This window comes from Ruditapes philippinarum, unplaced genomic scaffold, assembly GCF_026571515.1.
Source record: "Ruditapes philippinarum isolate M1 unplaced genomic scaffold, ASM2657151v2 ctg6715_1_1_1_1, whole genome shotgun sequence".
Lineage (NCBI taxonomy): Eukaryota > Metazoa > Mollusca > Bivalvia > Venerida > Veneridae > Ruditapes > Ruditapes philippinarum.
This window is the reverse complement of record NW_026862796.1, coordinates 43,064-61,820: the sequence shown is the minus strand read 5'-3', so window position 1 is coordinate 61,820 and position 18,757 is coordinate 43,064. Positions and strand designations below refer to the sequence as shown.

General features: G+C 33.2%; 2 protein-coding genes across 2 annotated transcripts; both read left to right on the top strand.

Moving 5' to 3' along the window:
• The first annotated feature begins 775 nt into the window (after positions 1–775).
• On the top strand, positions 776–10,428 carry LOC132720251 (uncharacterized). The gene is made up of 5 exons (XM_060704341.1): positions 776–858; positions 4,428–4,510; positions 5,575–5,679; positions 6,689–6,966; positions 10,399–10,428. The coding sequence occupies exons 1-5, from the start codon at positions 776–778 to the stop codon at positions 10,426–10,428; spliced, it is 579 nt and encodes a 192-aa protein (XP_060560324.1).
• A 2,817-nt stretch (positions 10,429–13,245) lies between these two features.
• Positions 13,246–15,452, top strand: LOC132720249 (uncharacterized). Its single transcript, XM_060704339.1, has 2 exons — positions 13,246–14,221; positions 14,590–15,452. Exons 1-2 carry the CDS (start codon positions 13,255–13,257, stop codon positions 15,072–15,074), a joined length of 1,452 nt encoding a protein of 483 aa, XP_060560322.1. The 5' UTR covers positions 13,246–13,254; the 3' UTR covers positions 15,075–15,452.
• The last annotated feature ends 3,305 nt before the right edge of the window (positions 15,453–18,757 follow it).

Here is an 18,757-nt window from a genome sequence, read left to right as displayed (position 1 = left end):
CATCATCATCTTAATCATTTTTTTTCATTATGATCATCATCATCCGCGATTATCGTCAGGATAATCATTCTATTGGATTTTTTGTCTGAACAGAAAATCCTTGTCATTCTTTTAATCCTTCTTATCATCATTATTGTCTTCATCATTATCCCTTAAATCTTATCAGTGTCTTCTTCACAATCTGTATCATCGACATTGCTATCATCAACACTACCCTTTCTCCATCAACAACCAAAAATCATTCTTAAATATCATCAGTCAAATAAGTCATCATTATCAAAATCGTCATCCAAATCATCATCACCTCATCGTCATTATCATCATTTTGATCAACAGCATCATCACCATTACACGCATTATTATATAATGCAAATTGTTTCCAAATCGCGTGCGGCTAATTAAATCGTGTTTTTTTTATTTTTTTTTTTTTTTTCAGTTATGAATCATGGTCTTCAATCATATATGGATTATCTTTATCTAAATGGATAATGAAATCTTTTGCTTTTCAATATATCTCAATGCAAAATATAATATTATGTATGGACGGACGCTTATATCATTATAAAGAATGCAATTAAGGGCATTTCAGCCTGTTCTTTTGTGTATGTACATATACGTACACATTCATATATTCAAAAATTAAATATTTGTTTGAGAAAAAATACCCAACGCGACGCTTCAAATAGATGATTTTTAATTAGTGTCTAAATATTAATGATATCTTTATTTATTCTTTTTTAATGACATTCCTTTAGAGATCTAAAAGTTTAGAGGTATGTATGCCAAGTGTCATAATTATGCACTACTGTGCCTACGTATATGTTCTGCGCTAATTGTTGCAAAGGAAAGACCAGGAAGGTAATAAAATGGGACACTTATTTGACCCTGAAACATTGTATCTGGGTATATGCTTATGTTTGAAATTTTCACGTTAGAAATATATTTTGCACCATTGTGTTTAAATAACGAAAACCAATAAATGATGTTATGTTCCTTAAATAAACATTAGCAATTTATCTGGGTACTTTTAATTAATTTATGATTACAAACTAACACGTCCATAAGACAATATGCCAGACGTATCCAATGCTATGAATTAATATGGACGAAGAATGAATGAATGAAGGAAGGAAGGAAGGAACGAACGAATGAATGAATGAATTCATGAATGAAAATTAATAAATAACTGAATGGATGAATGAATGAGTGAATGAATAAATTAATTCATGAATTAATGTATGAATGAAAATTTATAAATAACTGAATGGATGAATGAATGGATGAATTTAAGCGTCAGCTCCTCATTTCAATTTTGAACTGACAATCGTTTTGAAAACTGACAATTTTTTAGGTTTCTAATTCGTTGATGAAAATGATTTATTATAACAATCTAAAGCTAATTGTCACTTGTCATCACTAACAGCATCTATAACAAGGTTCATTACTCTAACATCTTTTCTTTCCAAGAATCATCTTCGTTTCAATCATGGAACTATGCTTTAAACATGTTTAAGTTTTACTCTTGCTATCTGTGCTACTGAATGGATGAATACTTCAGATTCATCATTGTTATGTTTTCTATTATATTTTCTTCTCTTTAATTCTAATTTCGTCCGTTTCATTGACATGGTGACATGCTGACAAGCTTGTAAAGTGTTTGAAAGTGGTTGGACATTTCATTTAAATATTGTCATTGATTTTTGTGCTCCCACTTAAGTGCCGGGCATTTAGATTTACCCTTGTCCGTCCGTCCTTCCTTCCTTCCGTCCGTTCTCTTTAACCACGTAACTCAAAAAGTATTTGACCTAGAGTCATGAAACTTTACCGGAATGTTGGTCAGCTTGTGTGGTTGTGCACCTGGGTATTTTGCAATTTTCAACTTGTGTCGCATGTAACTCAAAAAAGGATTTGACTTAGAGTCATGAAACTTTACAGGAAATTTGATCAGCATGTGTAGTTGTGCACCTTGGTATTTTTGTCTGGATTTATTTAGTATTTTTAGAGTTAATGCCCTTGACTTAGAAAATTTGCAATTTTCAACTTATGTCGCATGTAACTCAACAAAAATTTGACCTAGAGTCATGAAACTTTACAGGAATGTTGATCAGCATGTGTAGTTGTGCACCTGGGTATTTTTGTCTGGATTTATTTAGTATTTTTAGAGTTATTGCCCTTGACTTAGAAAATTTGCAATTTTCAACTTATGTCGCATGTAACTCAAAAAAGGATTTGACCTAGAGTCATGAAACTTTACAGGAATGTTGATCAACATGTGTAGTTGTGTACCTGGGTATTTTTGTCTGGATTTATTTAGTATTTTTAGAGTTATTGTCCTTGACTTAGAAAATGTTTGCAATTTTCAACTTGTGTCGCATGTAACTCAAAAAGGATTTGACTTAGAGTCATGAAACTTTACAGGAATGTTGATCAGCATGTGTAGTTGTGCACCTGGGTATTTTTGTCTGGATTTATTTAGTATTGTTAGAGTTATTGCCCTTGACTTAGAAAATTTTGCAATTTTCAACTTATGTCGCATGTAACTCAAAAAAGGATTTGACCTAGAGTCATGAAACTTTACAGGAATGTTGATCAGCATGTGTAGTTGTGCACCTGGGTATTTTCGTGTGGATTGATTTAGTATTTTTAGAGTTATTGCCCATGACTTAGTAAAAATTTGCAAGTTTCAACTTTTGTCGCATGTAACTCAACAAAGATTTGACCTAGAGTCATGAAACTTTACAGGAATGTTGATCATCATGTGTAGTTGTGCACCTGGGTATTTTCGTGTGAATTTATATAGTATTTTTAGAGTTTTTGCCCTTGACTTAGAAAATTTTGCAATTTTCAACTTGTGTCGCATGTAACTCAAAAAAGGATTTGACTTAGAGTCATGAAACTTTACAGGAAATTTGATCAGCATGTGTAGTTGTGCACCTTGGTATTTTTGTCTGGATTTATTTAGTATTTTTAGAGTTAATGCCCTTGACTTAGAAAATTTGCAATTTTCAACTTATGTCGCATGTAACTCAACAAAAATTTGACCTAGAGTCATGAAACTTTACAGGAATGTTGATCAGCATGTGTAGTTGTGCACCTGGGTATTTTTGTCTGGATTTATTTAGTATTTTTAGAGTTATTGCCCTTGACTTAGAAAATTTTGCAATTTTCAACTTATGTCGCATGTAACTCAAAAAAGGATTTGACATAGAGTCATGAAACTTTACAGGAATGTTGATCAACATGTGTAGTTGTGCACCTGGGTATTATTGTCTGGATTTATTTAGTATTTTTAGAGTTATTGTCCTTGACTTAGAAAATGTTTGCAATTTTCAACTTGTGTCGCATGTAACTCAAAAAGGATTTGACATAGAGTCATTAAACCTTACAGGAAGGTTGCTCTGCATATGTAGTTGTGCACCTGGTGTTTCGCTTGTGGTTTTATCCAGTATTTGTAGAGTTATTTCCATTGACTTAGTAAAAAACATTTCATTATGTTGTTATGCTTGAGTTAGAATCAACCAACTTTACAGGAATAATGATCAACATCACTGTGAAGCTATGCACCTGGGACTTTGCATGTGGATTTTTTTCAGTTTTGTTAGTGTTATTGCCTTTGACTTACAGAAGTATAAATTTGCAATTTCAACTTGTTCATGCATAACTCAAAAAGCATTTGACTTGTAGGCCTGAAAGTTTACAAGAATGTTGGTCAGCATGTGTACTTATGCACCTTGGGGTTTGCTTGTGGATTTATTCAGTATTTGTAAAGTTCTTGCCATTTACTTAGATAAAGATTTCTAGTTTTCAACTTGTTGCACATTTAGTCCAAAAAATATTTGACCTTGAGTCATAAGATTGACAGAACAGTGGCGTGTGGGGGCACCCGTGTCCTATGGACACATTTCTAGTTTTAATAGTTAAGACTGTTTTTACTGTGCCCAGTATATAAAAGGTCTAGAGCACTATATTCTCTAATAGCTCTTGTTAATTTGATGTTGTTCTCTTTATTAAGAATACATGGATCCAGATGCTGTAAATGAACAAGTTAATACGAGGATGCCTCACAATGCTGCAGCAAGCAGAATATTTAATATATTTTCCAATGATCTGAATAGAAGATGCAAGTGGCAATGTTTCTTAATGTTCTAAAGGAATAGGACTCATTTTTACTAAAATTGGATCTCTTTTTTTATCTTCTACATGATAAATACGTTACGGTAAGATTTGGAATTTGTAAATACGATGGTGATGATATGGCTTTTAATATTCGTCTGTAATAAAAAAACATTCTTTAAAATGTATTGATTTTGTTTTATCACCTTTGTTTACTTTCGAAATTTATCGAAGTCGATAAAAAATAAATTGATACCTGGTTAGAATGGATGCTAATGACTATTAACATTAATCTTTAACAACATATTTTAAAGCTGTCGCACTTCCGATTGCGAGAAAACCCTCACCTGGAACCATACGGCGAAGAAGGAACACGTGGCACCAAAGTACAGAAACGGTAACTAACTACGGTTATTACGAATGCTATTTATTCATATTAATGACGTCTAATATAAATATATTTTGCATTTTTCAACCCTTTGGAATTGTGGTCGGCGAGGAAAGGACACAATGATAACGGATCTTATATATATTTTAATTCCGGCTTTTGTCGCCTAAGTACTTTAATTGCATTGGATATGTGATTTTTCCAGGAGTTAATGATAATAACTTTCACTTCATACATGTTATATAATTCTTTGACAACAAGTAAGTTGATGATAAAGCTTATCGGAATCTTTTACTAGCAAATGGTAATTTCACTAAAGTGTCTAGTTTCCAGTTGATACCAAGTCATAGCTTCCTTTAAAAATACGATCTAATTACATATCATTTAATTTTGACATCAATATCGTCATTGAAAAATCATTAGCATTACTTGAATATTTGCACTTGTATTATTCGTAAAATTGTCATTTACCATCGGTTTTATTTGAAATGCATCACTACTATATCAAAAGTGTGTCCAAATCACTTCAATTTCAATTTTGGTAGGTACAGCTTCGGGAAATTGAGCAAACACAAAAACCAGGTAAAAATTCAATTTATTTCATGTTTAAATTCACAAGCAGATTTTTGAAAATATTTGAAAGAAAATATTTAATTTGTATTCATCACATTTAAGTGTTTCTTTTTATTAACGATAATGTATTGATAGGGCACTGTTATGGTCAAACTGCAATGCCGAAGCTGTTCTGATCGAGTTAGACCACAGGTGCCCTTCCTTGCATTGTTTCAGACACATCCGGCATTTGAGTAGAACAACAAACGTCCATAAGCTAGCTGGATAGCTTCCTCACATGAATGAGATGACAGTTGTAAGGGCAAGTGGTTTGAGGCCAAAGATCTCAACCACTAGGTCACAGAAGTCCCGACCAGGCTCTAGACTGATGGTAACTTAATTACTACTCGTAAAACTTTTAAACACTTAAATAAATTGTTCTAAATTCAAAGTTTTGCAAACCTTTTACACTTATTCAACAGGCTAAATGTAAAGAGACAAATAATGTTTTCAATGTATAGGATCTCCAATTCCAAGTACAGAACGAGAACAAGCAGCACATCCGGAACCTGTATTGCATGTCCAATCCTGTCAAGATATGATACCGGTACCTCAACAAAAGCCAGGTAAATTCAACTGAAGCAAGAAGACACTTGCGTTTATTTGAAATCAATTATGAAGAAAACTTTAAGTAAGTTTAACGGGACTAAGAGGTAGGTTTGGTGCACCATTAACCGGTTAAAACTCCCAAGCAGTACGTGTGCTACTGGCCGTTCCCAGGCGGCGCCCCTCTGTGTTCCTCAGTCCTGTCTTGTTTATAGGAACATGGTGGGGCTAAAAGTGAGGTTTGGTGCACCATTTACCGGTTTGAACTCCCCAGCAGTACTTGTGCTGCTGACCGTTCCAAGGCGGCGCTCCTCTGTGTTCCTCAGATGTATATCTATGTTCTTTCATACTATTTTGGTGACATTCTTGCTTGTGTCCCTTGTTGTTTTCTCGTCTAGGGTAAGTATATCCCCCTTACCCCTAATTTTAATTCTTTAATTTACCCCCCCCCTCCTTTCCCCGGGTCTCCTGTCCCCTTCCCCCTTTAACTTTGTGGGACTATTGAATTCCTTGTCAGTTACAAACTATTTCCTATTATTCAATCATTTATTTGTTTTCTTTTAATTCCTTCTCAGTTACAATTCATTTATCATTTTAGTGATTAGCCTGTCCGTGCTCTGCCTTGTGCCCTGTCCTGTTTTTGTTTCGGTCCGTCTGCCCTTGTCTTTGGTTCTTAATGCTGGGTCATGTGGGGGTTGCGTTTATTGAACACAACCTTTCCTTTTTGATCTTGTTTTTCATATTTTACGGACAGATTTCATCGAAATCATTTGTATTTGTGGCTTGAGATAAATGGTTTGATAATTAATTATATTTAAATGAATGATATTATGAACAATTAATTAAGACTAAAAGTTGCATATTTACACTTTTCTTTCTTTTGACATAAAATAGATTTATAATATTCCTTTAATTATTTTTACTGAGCGTTATTGTACAAAACGTAATAAGAACTATCTAAATTTCTAACAGAAACTGCTCATTTAACCAGTAAAGGATTTATTATATTTATTTTATGTTTTTGTTTAGAAAAATATATAGCTATGTGGGATTACGAACCAAGAATGCAGGATGAAATCGAACTCAAGGAAAGAAATGTAGTGACGGTCTTGGAAAAATGTAATCAAGATTGGTTCCTTGCTGAAGTAAGCGGAAGACGTGGGTACATCCCTGCTTATTACGTCAAGAAGGCTGAAGATAAAAATCCAAGTGGTGACCTTACAAATGAACTGGAGGCGGTTTTACTTCGTCGCCGTGCTACGCTAGAAAAAAGAACTTCAAACGAAAATGTAAATATGTTACTTACAGTAAGCGACGTTTATATTTCATCAATATCAAATCGATTTGAATTGTACATTTCTTGTATTTCAAGAAAGAAGAAAAAATTTTATATTCAAGAAACAAGCCTTATTATATCACAGCATAGCAACATATATCTTATTGTATTATTCAGATCACTTCATAACCATGAAAAATATAAGACTTACACAGATAATATAAAGTTGTTCTCCTGTTTTCACTAGAAAATTATATATTATTCTTATTATATATTCACCTGTGTGCTTGTGTGTGTGTGTGTGTATGTATGTATGTGTGTGTACACGTGTGTGTGTTCGTGTGTGTGTGTGCGTGCGTGTGTGTTTGTGTGTTATATAGTGAACTTAAAAATCTTCTTGTAAAAAACAACAAGCCCAATTTCAACCAAACCTGGCAGGATTAATCCTTGGGTAAAAGGCGTCCAAAGTTCTTCGAAAAATTAAATTACATGCAGAAATCTTGTTGCCATTGCAACCAAAAGGAATTTTAAGAATAAATTTAAAAATGTTCCTGTAAAGACGCACAAGACCTAGAACATGGAAATTTTGCATAAAGCTTTGTGTGGTAGACCTTTACTAAGATTGTTCAAGATTTAGCCCTAGGGTCAAATTTGGCCCCGCCCAGGGGGGATGCTTTTCACTATGAACATATAGTAAAAAGTCTTCTTGTCTGAAGGTTTAAGGCTTAGTGCTTTGATTTTTGGTATATGTTATCATCTATAGGGCCTCTACAAAACTTGTTCAATTTTTGCCTCTAGTGTCAAAATAAGCCCCGCCCCGAGGAATTTATAGGATGATGATCGAGCTCATCGGAATCCTTTAAGGCCCAACTGGACTATAAAAGCCAGCAGATGGCGCTAGGGCAGGTTTCTTATTTATTTTATGCATGCTTCACTTCAGGGACCCTTTTTCAAAGATTTAAGATTAATTACCAAATGCATTTAAACAACACTTGGCATGTTTGTGGGCATAGATATTTTTGATAAAGATTGACCAAAATTATTCAAAATATAACTTTGTTAAGTGTATTTCTGGAAAAAAAATACTGGCTGTCAAATTTGAAATTTGAATTTCCCTGGGAGGAGCCATGTGATCATTACAGGTCATGAACCTTCAGTAGTAAACAGAAGCACGTGGCAGTGTTTATTGCAGGGAGAGAAATTTGTAGCAGACGATGTATATTTCAGGGAGGGAGATTTTCAGCAGACGACACATTGGAATGCTGAATAAAACAATAACTTTACTGACTTCAAATCAAACAAATTTACAATAATTCATTACTCTATGATTTTTTTTTAATTTCAAAGTACTGATTTAACTTGTATTTGAATGGTTTAAACTTTATGAAAACAGTAAAAGTAACTTCCAGGTATATTTCATTTACACTATATTTTGTTGTAAATATCTTGTAGTCAAAAATTACATTTCACAAATGTTAATCAAACTAAATGTTGGATATGCATAACAAATTTATACATTAACAGTTTAAAAATATTTTAAATTCCTGTCAAAAACATTTTTAGCCGGTTGTTCCTAAAAGTAATGCCCCATGTAAGGCACATCTTTTGGATTTTGATATAATTGTCTGACTTGATGAATGACACATACAGCATTCCAGTGAAAAAAAAAAGAAAAACAACTGACTTCAAAAAAAATATCTGGACAAGATGACTTGATAATGTCTTTAATTAATCTTTGAGTTATATAAAACATCCATTAAACCTCTCCTGTGTAAAAATCAGCTGTTTTTGTTTACATTCTCTCTGCAGGTTAACACTGCATGCTATTTATAGTTCAGGGTTTATAACAGACAGTTTTACATCACCGATTAGTCACACCCACAAATACTCGCTGCCGCGGCAGCGAATGTTGCCCCTTTTAGTAGCGCAACGGTCATTTAATTAATAATATGTCTAACTTCCATGTTAGTGTCCTGTTGACCGGGCATTGCATCTATATATTAATCAGAAGATTTAGAAGGACATTGTTTTACTTTTCATGCATTTTAAGTAAATACCAATCCATAGTTAAAGTGAATAGGTAAAATCAATTTATACATCATGTTTTTTCGACATACCTTTTTGACATCGATATCACCCTTTTGATTCTGTAGTAAAACTTGCATATTTGCAATTGTATGATTGTCATAGTTCAGTTGAAATTTATATAAAATTGCATCACTGTTATATAAAAATTGTGGTCAAATCATTTCAATTTTAACTTTGTAGGTACATCGTCGGCACATTGTGCAGACACATATTCCAGGTAAAGTTTTCAATTAATTTGATGTTTTACTTCACAAGCACCTTTTTTCTAAAACATTTTTAAAGAAGACATTAAATATGAAGAACATTGTATTCATATAATTTATAAGAGACAACAATAACACTAAGGCGATGTCAAGTAACTTGATTAAAGTAAAAATATATAACCTTTTTTGAATTATCAATAATGCATTTAAGGGGCATCCGTGGCCGAGTGTTCAGGCTGAGGACTTCAAACTGCTTACCCTATCCGCTGTGGTTTCGAATTCCGGAAGGGACTTTGGATTCTTTTATGTGAGGTAGCTATTCAGCTTGCTCCTTGAACGTCGGTTGTTCTACTCAAATTCCCGTTCGTGTCCGAAATAATGCACGGAAGGGCACCTAAGGTCTTCTCTGCCAGTAAAGCCGGAAAGTCGCCATATGACTTATATGTGTCGGTGCGGTGTAAAACCCAAGCAAACAAACATAATGTAATTAAAAATTATGCGTTTTATCAAAAAAAGAAACATGGTAATACCACGAGACTAGGTTATTAATTATCACCATTGCACAGTAAAAAGCTAAGGCCACCACTATACATACCAGGACACAAACATCAACACAACAAATAAACGTACAAGAGCCCAGGGCAAACGAAACTGAATTACTTCTAATTTTACTACCGAAGATTGATACATTTCATAACATTAATCACACTCTTCAATATATTCTTCTCAAATTTCGATACTGAACAGTATACGTGTAAGTTCATACTGATTTTAGATTGAGATATTTATATTGCTGGAAACAAAACCCTGCTCTGACCTGAACAAAAATCTTGTTCTCGGAGGATACCTGTTTTCAGATGTTTATCCATTTATTGATATTATGATGTGTTTGTTAAAATCCTTTTGTTTTTATTTTTCAACCCTTTTATGTAAGATCGTGGAAGTATAAATGTTTTGAAAAATTTTGGTTTGCACATTCGTAAATATAATTTTAAAAAAATAGATATTAATACAACACATTATCTAAATTAGAACTTTTTGTATTTGCTATTGAAATATATAAGGAATGAAATTCACTATCATTATTCTTACATAATATACTGAAAGAAATAAGTTTGCAAGTTCTGTAAGGGTACATATAGATTAATGTACAATGTATGTATATGTTACAGGGGATGTGTGTAACCAGGGATTTCACGTAATCCCTAACCAAGTCAGGGAATTCATGTAACCACTAGTGATTTTAAGGAATATGTAAAATCCCTGATTTCGCTAGGGATTACATGAAATCACTAAACTATTTGTTCATTTTACACTTATTCCCTGACTCGATCGCTGACACAGATCATGTTGATTAGCGATGAAATTTTTACATTCAATGGTCATCAAGTAAACAACTCAAACACTTTAATTATTAACAACAAAAGTTTTATGCAAATGACAGTTTTGTTTTTATAACTATTATAATTACAACATATGATTTTGTCTTGTTGCTGTGTCGTATGGGGGATGCGTTTATTGAACGCCGCCTTTCCTTGTTGATCTTGTTTATCATATTTTGTATTCAAACGTTCTACAATATTTAAATTTATTCCAAATATCGTATATATATGGTTAAAAGTCCACTAACTTTATAAAGCACATCATTTATAGAAGAGCAAAGTAAACAACCCTGCCAAAAATACAGTGCTGAAAATAAGACCTATAGAAAACACACATATGCAAGACATATGACGTAAGCATATAACAATATATAATGAGAATCTATATATTACAAAATGAAAGAAGAAACTTCACAATTATGACAATACGACATCATCGACAGGATTGTTTCGCTGGGGCTAGAATTTACCATACATGTAAGGTTCCGTGCACAGTAGTTACCAGTGAGTCAAGATTTAATATTTCATTTGCTGACGGAAGGTTACGTGTATGGAGGCGAAAGGGTGAGCGATTCGATCCGACATTCAACGCAAGCGTAACGGTGTGATGAAATGGGCGGGAATTTGTCATCGTGGTCAATCTGCATTGATTACAGTTGCTGGAAACCTTACTGCAGTGCGATGTTCTGACGAGATAGTGAGGCCAGTTGTTGTACCGTTTCAGTTACAATTTGCACGACTTTCACGACAGGATAAGCCCCTCAAAAACTGTAAGACACACAGAGAATGTTTACAGGCGTAACAACATTGCTGTTCTTCCTTGGCTATCCAGATCGGCCGATCTTTTGCCAACTGAACACATGTGGGACCAATTTGGGCTTAAGGTTAGAGAACGTAATGACGGCATCACCGTGCGTAATCGTGAGAAGACATTGCACTAGGAAGGGCACCGAATTCCTATACATGTTGTTTGACAACTTATCAACAGAATGAGTCGAAGATGTGCTGGTGTACTTGCTGCTAACGGAGGACATACTCGATATTAAAACTTTTGTGAGTTTTACCTTAGATCCCTACAAGTTTTTGTTGACGGAATCTTGAGAATTCAATGTCTGTTTGAGATTAAATTGCAAATGAAATTAAAAGCTTGAAGATGCATGTGATTGAGATTTTGTTCAATGTAGTCTGAACGTATCAATATATTATATTCAATACAGAATTGCTAAACTTTTTTCTTTCAGTATATAGTTTTCCCCTGGCGGGATGTCTGGTGGGTGGGCGAGTCCATTGTTGCTCGGATAATATCTCCTACACGCATTTAGCAATTTTAATGACACTTCATAGAAATGTTTAACAAATTGAGAAGCTGTGTCACGCACATAAATCAGGTCTCTAGGTCAAAGGTCAATGTCACACTTAGAAGTCATTGAAAAACGCTTGTCCGGAGAAAACTTTTTATACTTCACAACAGCAGGTGTCAAGTACCGTGTGGCAGCTGTTAAAAGTTGCCCCGTACTTCACTTCAGCGTTGTTATATTTTTTGGTCCTTCGGGATCATTGATGCCAGCACTATTTAGTGTTGTGAATTGAGCACCGCTCTTGATTACCGCTCAAGCCGGTGCTAGGGGGCGTGAGGGACGTTGCACTTATTCATTATCCCTCATGTATAGACTCAATTAAACCGAGTCTGCAATTCTTATGTAATTCTGTTGTGATTAATGCTACCGAGGGATCACTTTGTTTCCAGATTTTTTCTACATTCATAGAAGGATTTTAATACAGTGGAGCCTTGCTTATCCGAACCTTCTTATCCGGAATTCTTTCTTATCCGAACGATGTGTCTGGTCCCGATTTTATTCGTTCTATTTTCAAAAGTAAAAATCCTTTCTATATTTTCTATTTTTGTTTTTAATTTACTCTAAAATTAACCTGTCGGGTTCGAACAGATTTGCCAATTGTCACACCTACAGCCTATACTTAAATTCAAAATAACAATTAATCGCACACAATGCAGATGTAAACAAAAACCAAATTATGAAGAGAAATTATGCTTGATTAATGAGTAAATCTTACGATTTGCAGAGGTGGGAAATTTACACTTAGCTTGCCTTGATAATTACTATAATTGCTTAATAGATTGTTTTACGTCACCTTCAATAAATATTTTGACATAATGCAAGGCATCACCTACAATTATGAAGGGATACTAATGAAACTTCATAGTAATGTTCAACACTATGATAAATAGTGTCATGCGCATGAACCAGGTCTCTAGGTCAAAGGTCAAGGTCAAACTGAAATGTTATTTAAAACGCTTGTGCGGAGCAAAACTTCTACATACACAGAACGATTTCATATCCAATGTGATAAATATGTTAATGATCTTTTCCTGTTTGTTTTTTTTTAACTGTCCCTTATCAATTTTGCTATGTTAGTTAGCCATAAGTATAGAGCTGGTCAGACTGTAAATATTCAGGCTGGTTTTGCTCCATACTGGCGGAAAGGGCTGATTACTGTCGCCTCACGTAGGGACAATGTTATCAATTTTCAATCAGCAACAGAATAAACGACCTATGGAAATATCGTGTATTTTAATGTTGTTGTTTTTTCCTGCATTTTATCATTATAGTCACAGCACATCCATCTATGATAGACCAGAAAAAACTTGACATGATGTGGAAAAGAGCGGATGAAAACAAATATAAAATATATGAAGAATGCGAGCGCATAAGCAAGTTCATAGAAAATATATCAAGCTCCATTGTGCACGTTTGGCCAGCTTACGACACAAAGGCAAATGATGATATTGTGTTTGTTGTTCTCACAACTAAGGACATCGAGGACGATCTGAAGGTCAAAAACAAACTTGAAAAAACTAGTTACAATGTCTTTGTTACTCACGTTGATTCGTGCAGCAAAGAATCAGAACAAGTTTTACGAAAGGTAGATCAACTGAGAGAGACAAATCAATGTTTCTCTAAATTAGAGGATTTAGGAAGCGTTATCAATAAGCACTCTGACCGACTTCTACGAAATCACCAATATCTATCTGCTATATCTGGAAGTAATGTTAGATCTGAAAGGTTTAGTTTAGGGCCATCCGAGCATTTTGTTTCTTTCCAATCATGTATTGTTTTATATGTTATTGCAAAAGGTAAAATTCCACTGCACGAAAATAAATTTGAAGACAATTTAGATGGCGTTCCGGTTGATGTCAGAGAGGGTATATTTCAGAGAACAATTTTGCCGTCGGAAAGGTATAGCAAACCTGTCAAAATGGGTTGTCAAATTACATCAAATAGGACTCCTGAATCATTTGGAACGTTGGGTGGTTTCTTTTACCATAAAGACTTTGGATTATGCGGTGTCACTTGTGCACATGTTGTGTTAGAAGAAGCAATGATACATGATCTAAGAGGAGAAAAGAAAGTTTGGTCAAGAGAAGAGTCCCCAATGGTTTTTCATCCAAACACAACACAACATGACTATAAGCTTGGTCCCGTTAAAGAGGCAGTTTACCGAACTGGAAGTGAGGATTCAAGTGGTATCGATATTGCTGTTTTCAAAATAGAAGGTGCAGCTCCCGATTCCGGGTTTTTCCCAGAAGAATCAGGTACTTAACCAAACCTCGACCTATAATACATCTATTTGATATATTTATCTTTAGATTCTGTAAGTTTGTCGTAGACTAAGCACTTACTGCATACCTTATTTTGTACTGCATAACTTCTTTCTAAATTAGCTTATGGTATCTACCAGATTCCTACATATTCTTAATGATTTAACAAATTATGTTTGACATTATGTCATGGTCCATGTTTACTAAACCATTTTTATAAAATGGCCATTTACAGTAAAGGCTGAAAATATCAACATTGACAGTAACATAAACTCAACAACACATTAAAATAATTTGTCGTGAAAACGTACCTGTTATAGTATTTAAGTTAAATTTTATATAAGTAATTTTTTTCATGATAGAGATGTGTTTCGAAACCGGAAGAACTCTAGGGACATCTGACCTAAAATACAATACACCGGTCTTAAAATATGGGCGAACGACCGCACTCACTAGAGGGTATATAGAGTTTGAAAATACCACGGTCCGAATGATTAAATATGAGCGTAAGTATACACTTGGCAGCAATGAGTATACATTTCTTTTAAAAAATCAAATAGCAGTCAGACCTGAATCATCTTTATGCACTCAATTGTTCAATGACTTTGGTGATTCTGGAGCTTTCGTGTTCGTGAAGGACTCTGGCAATCAGTTAGTATGTATTGGGATTTGTGTTGGTAAACTAAATACACACGGTATTATTATCCCGATATCTGCTGTTAAAGACGATCTCGGTATTTCAAATTTTTGTGATTTTAGATGGCATCATCTTAGTGAGAAAATCAAGGAAATGGACAAAAAACTAGACAGGATTTTAGATAGGTTGCCTTCAAGCTCAAGCCAATAAATCAACGACATATTATTTTTGTTCTTTAACCTGACTAATTGGTGTTAGGGTTAATTTTAGTGGAATGAATGTCATTGTATGAACGTTTTCGAATATTCTGATGATCATTTAGTACCGACCTGCCATAAACACTAACGAATGCGAATGTTAGAAATACTTACGACATTACTGAGAATGATTTACACGTAACCATTCGGATCCTTTCTAAATAAATATTTCGGTTTCGGTACTGCAAAGCGCATTTTTGTCTGAGACTTGAAAATAAAACATGAAAGTGGTAAGTGCGTACCGACTTGAATGACGAACAATATCTTTAGGCTGATCGTCTTTTTCTTTCTTTTTCTTTTTTTTTGTTGGTTTTGCATTTGTTGTTGTTTTTTTTTTTCGTATTTAGTTTTCTATGTTTGTTTTCTATTCTTCTTAAAAGGAATGATGTTAAAATGTTATGCTTATGTGATATCTGCAGTCGAATACGTTTTGACTTTTTCATATTTGTTTATTTCATATTTTTTCTTTTTTGTGGGGGTAGGGGTGGGTGGAGGAGGGGTGAGGGGGTCGTCGTTGGCCGCTGATGTGCATTGTGCAGCTATGTATCCGTTGTTTATTAACAATTTGGCTCATGAAGACCAAACTTATGATGATATTTTACAATACGTATACGTTTTATATTCTTATGTTCGTATGTATGAACATATATATACCAACATTGATTGTACTATAATTGCAAGTTATAATAACAGTGGCAAACTTTAGGATTACCCTTCCTAAAAACCCGTAGTACGCATTATTTTGAGCAGTACATTTACCTATCAATTTGTATTGTAAAAGGAATTGTTATAAATTTTTTTATAAATCTTAAGCTCTAAAACATATACCGAAGCTCAAATGTGTTTTCAATATTCTATGTTGTACGTCAAAAGTAATATGTTTACTCAGAGCAAAGTTATAATGATTTCGATCAAAATTTCTTTAATTTCAAATAAATGTATGCAGCATGCCATTTTTTTGAAATATAACATTCTAATTGCACATGAATACAAATTTTGTACAGCGTAAAATAGGTTGTCCTTGAGCGAAAACGTACTATTTGTCATTTTTACAGTAAAATGTGGTTGATAAGTATATTCAATTTTAATGTATTTGTATCCGTATTTCAAAACAGATAACATTAAATGCATCAATCCAAAATATTCAATACTTATTAATGTGTCTGTATACTGGACTTATAATAAAGTTCCTTTAGATCTATATGTACAGTTATTAAAACTAAGTTTTACACTCCAACAAGTACTGAGTACATTGTAAACTCTTCAATTGTCGTGAGTAATGTGAATGTAACATTTTGTATTCATAATTGTATGTTATTTGTACATAATGCTATAATGTAAGTTTGCTGATTTATCTTGTATTGTATTAAACTGTTTTGCAATACATTTGATTTAAAACGTGTGAATGAAAGTGTTGAGTTGTTTAAGGACTAATACTAAAATGTTTTGTTACAATGTACATTGTGCACATTGTTTCGGGTATGCTAAATCATGTTTGAGGAAATGTACACAACGGTCAGGGAAATGGAGCCATGTGACATCTGAAGTCCAATTAATCATATTCAGAGCTAACAAAGATAAGGAGGGTCGAAGGTGTTGGCGTTCTCAAAGATCACAGTACACAATGGGATTATATGGACAGAAATATGCGTATTGTGGGCCCCACACTTTCTATGAAATAAAATTCCCCAATCAGAAACTAACTTAGGTTTAATAATATTGTAAGCACAATTCAGAATCTTTTACTTTTCTAAAGTCGGGACATATATACTGATATGTTTTAGCATTTAAAAGTTCAATTACATTCTGGAACAGTATAACAATAACTGCAATATATGAGACGTTAAAGTTATATGCTCTGGTATGATCTAATTAATTCCTTCTCAATCACGAATTAACCGAAAAACGAGAATTTAAGAACCGAAACATTTTAATGAAATCATTACTTGTACGCAATTGGCATCATCGATGGCCACACCCCAACATAAACATAACAAATAGGTAATAAATAATGTTTTTTTTAGCCTTGACAATGTTCGCTTTGTTTATGATAATTTAATAACTAGTCATATCAGAATAACGCTCATATGCATGTGCCGTTTTAATGATGGTTAATGACGTTAAAGTACGTCACTTCCTATGTGTTGTATTATTTAAACGTAAGTACTTTTGAATAGACATAAAAACCCAGACAGAACGTGTTGTACATTATTTTTCGTAGTAAAACCCTCTCCGATAATGTTTTATTTATTTATATTAGCAATGGAATAAATTTATATTAAGTCATACCACGATTAATGTTTCATTGGCAGAGGAATCTGATTACAAGAATTACTTTTATTCTGACTTGTTCTTATAATAATAATAATAATAATAATAATAATAATAATAAATAATAATAAAAGTAATAATAATAATGATAATAAGAATAATAATAATAGCAATAATAATAATAATAATTAGAAGAATAATAATAATGATAATAATAATAATTATTATTATTTTCATTATTCTTCTTATTATTATTATTATTCTTATTATTATTATTTTTAATTATTATTATTATTATTATAATTCTAATTATCATTATTATTATTAATATTTTTATAATTATTATTATTATCATCTGAAGTTTAAAGTATTATCTTGCAATATTGACGATTTTTATGACTGTTATATGATAACTTGAAAAACATACTACCGTCTTTGGTTGTTCGCATGTTTTGATTCTTCCAGCCTATACCGGCCTCGGCTGATAGAATTAATATTTAAAGGGACAGTAGCATGTTATTATCTAAAGCTTAAACAAACAACGCAAGCGAAAACTTTCAAACAGTTTAAAACAATGTTTTATTACGAGATTTTTTAATGGTCTGGAACTGCGTATTCACTTTTTCTAATAAATATTTTGTTTGTTTTATTTTTCTTCTCCTTGATGCGTCATGATTGAACATGTGTCAAGGCATTTGTGTTAAAATTATTGTTTTATTATTTAAGCATGACTTTATATTTTAATTTGTTATTGAATATGATATCAGAAAAAGGAACATCAGAATATAGCAAAAACTTAAAACAGCATAATTAGGGTGTTATATACTAAACTTGATTTTCTGACTTGAACTATCCTTACAACTATCTCTTTAACAGTAAAAGACAGATTCGTTGTAATAATGTAATAATTCACCATGTCTTTCCTGAACTGAAATATTTTTTTGATAAATTATTGAATATTAAATCGGAAACAACGACGTTTGAAATTTAGCCTTGAATTATTGACATTTCTTACTCTATGTAATTTCGTATTCTCGAAAATCCTTTGTTTACACAAACACATGCAAAATTATTAGATGAAAATCGAAATTGACATCGTAATACATGAAGTGGATAAAATGATAATCTCCCCTGCAAAAAATATTAGTAACTGCATTGTTAAAACCATTGTACTATTGTTTCTTCCGACATTTCGTTATCTTTTTGTCCCCCGCCTTTTCGAAGAAAAAAGGGGGGTATATAAATAGGTAACGTCTGTCCGTCCGTCCGGGCGAACATCCAATGGTCTATGAGCTTCATTCCGTCCGTCCGTCCGGGCGAAAATCCAATGGTCTATGAGCTTCATTCAGTCCATAATTTTAGTTT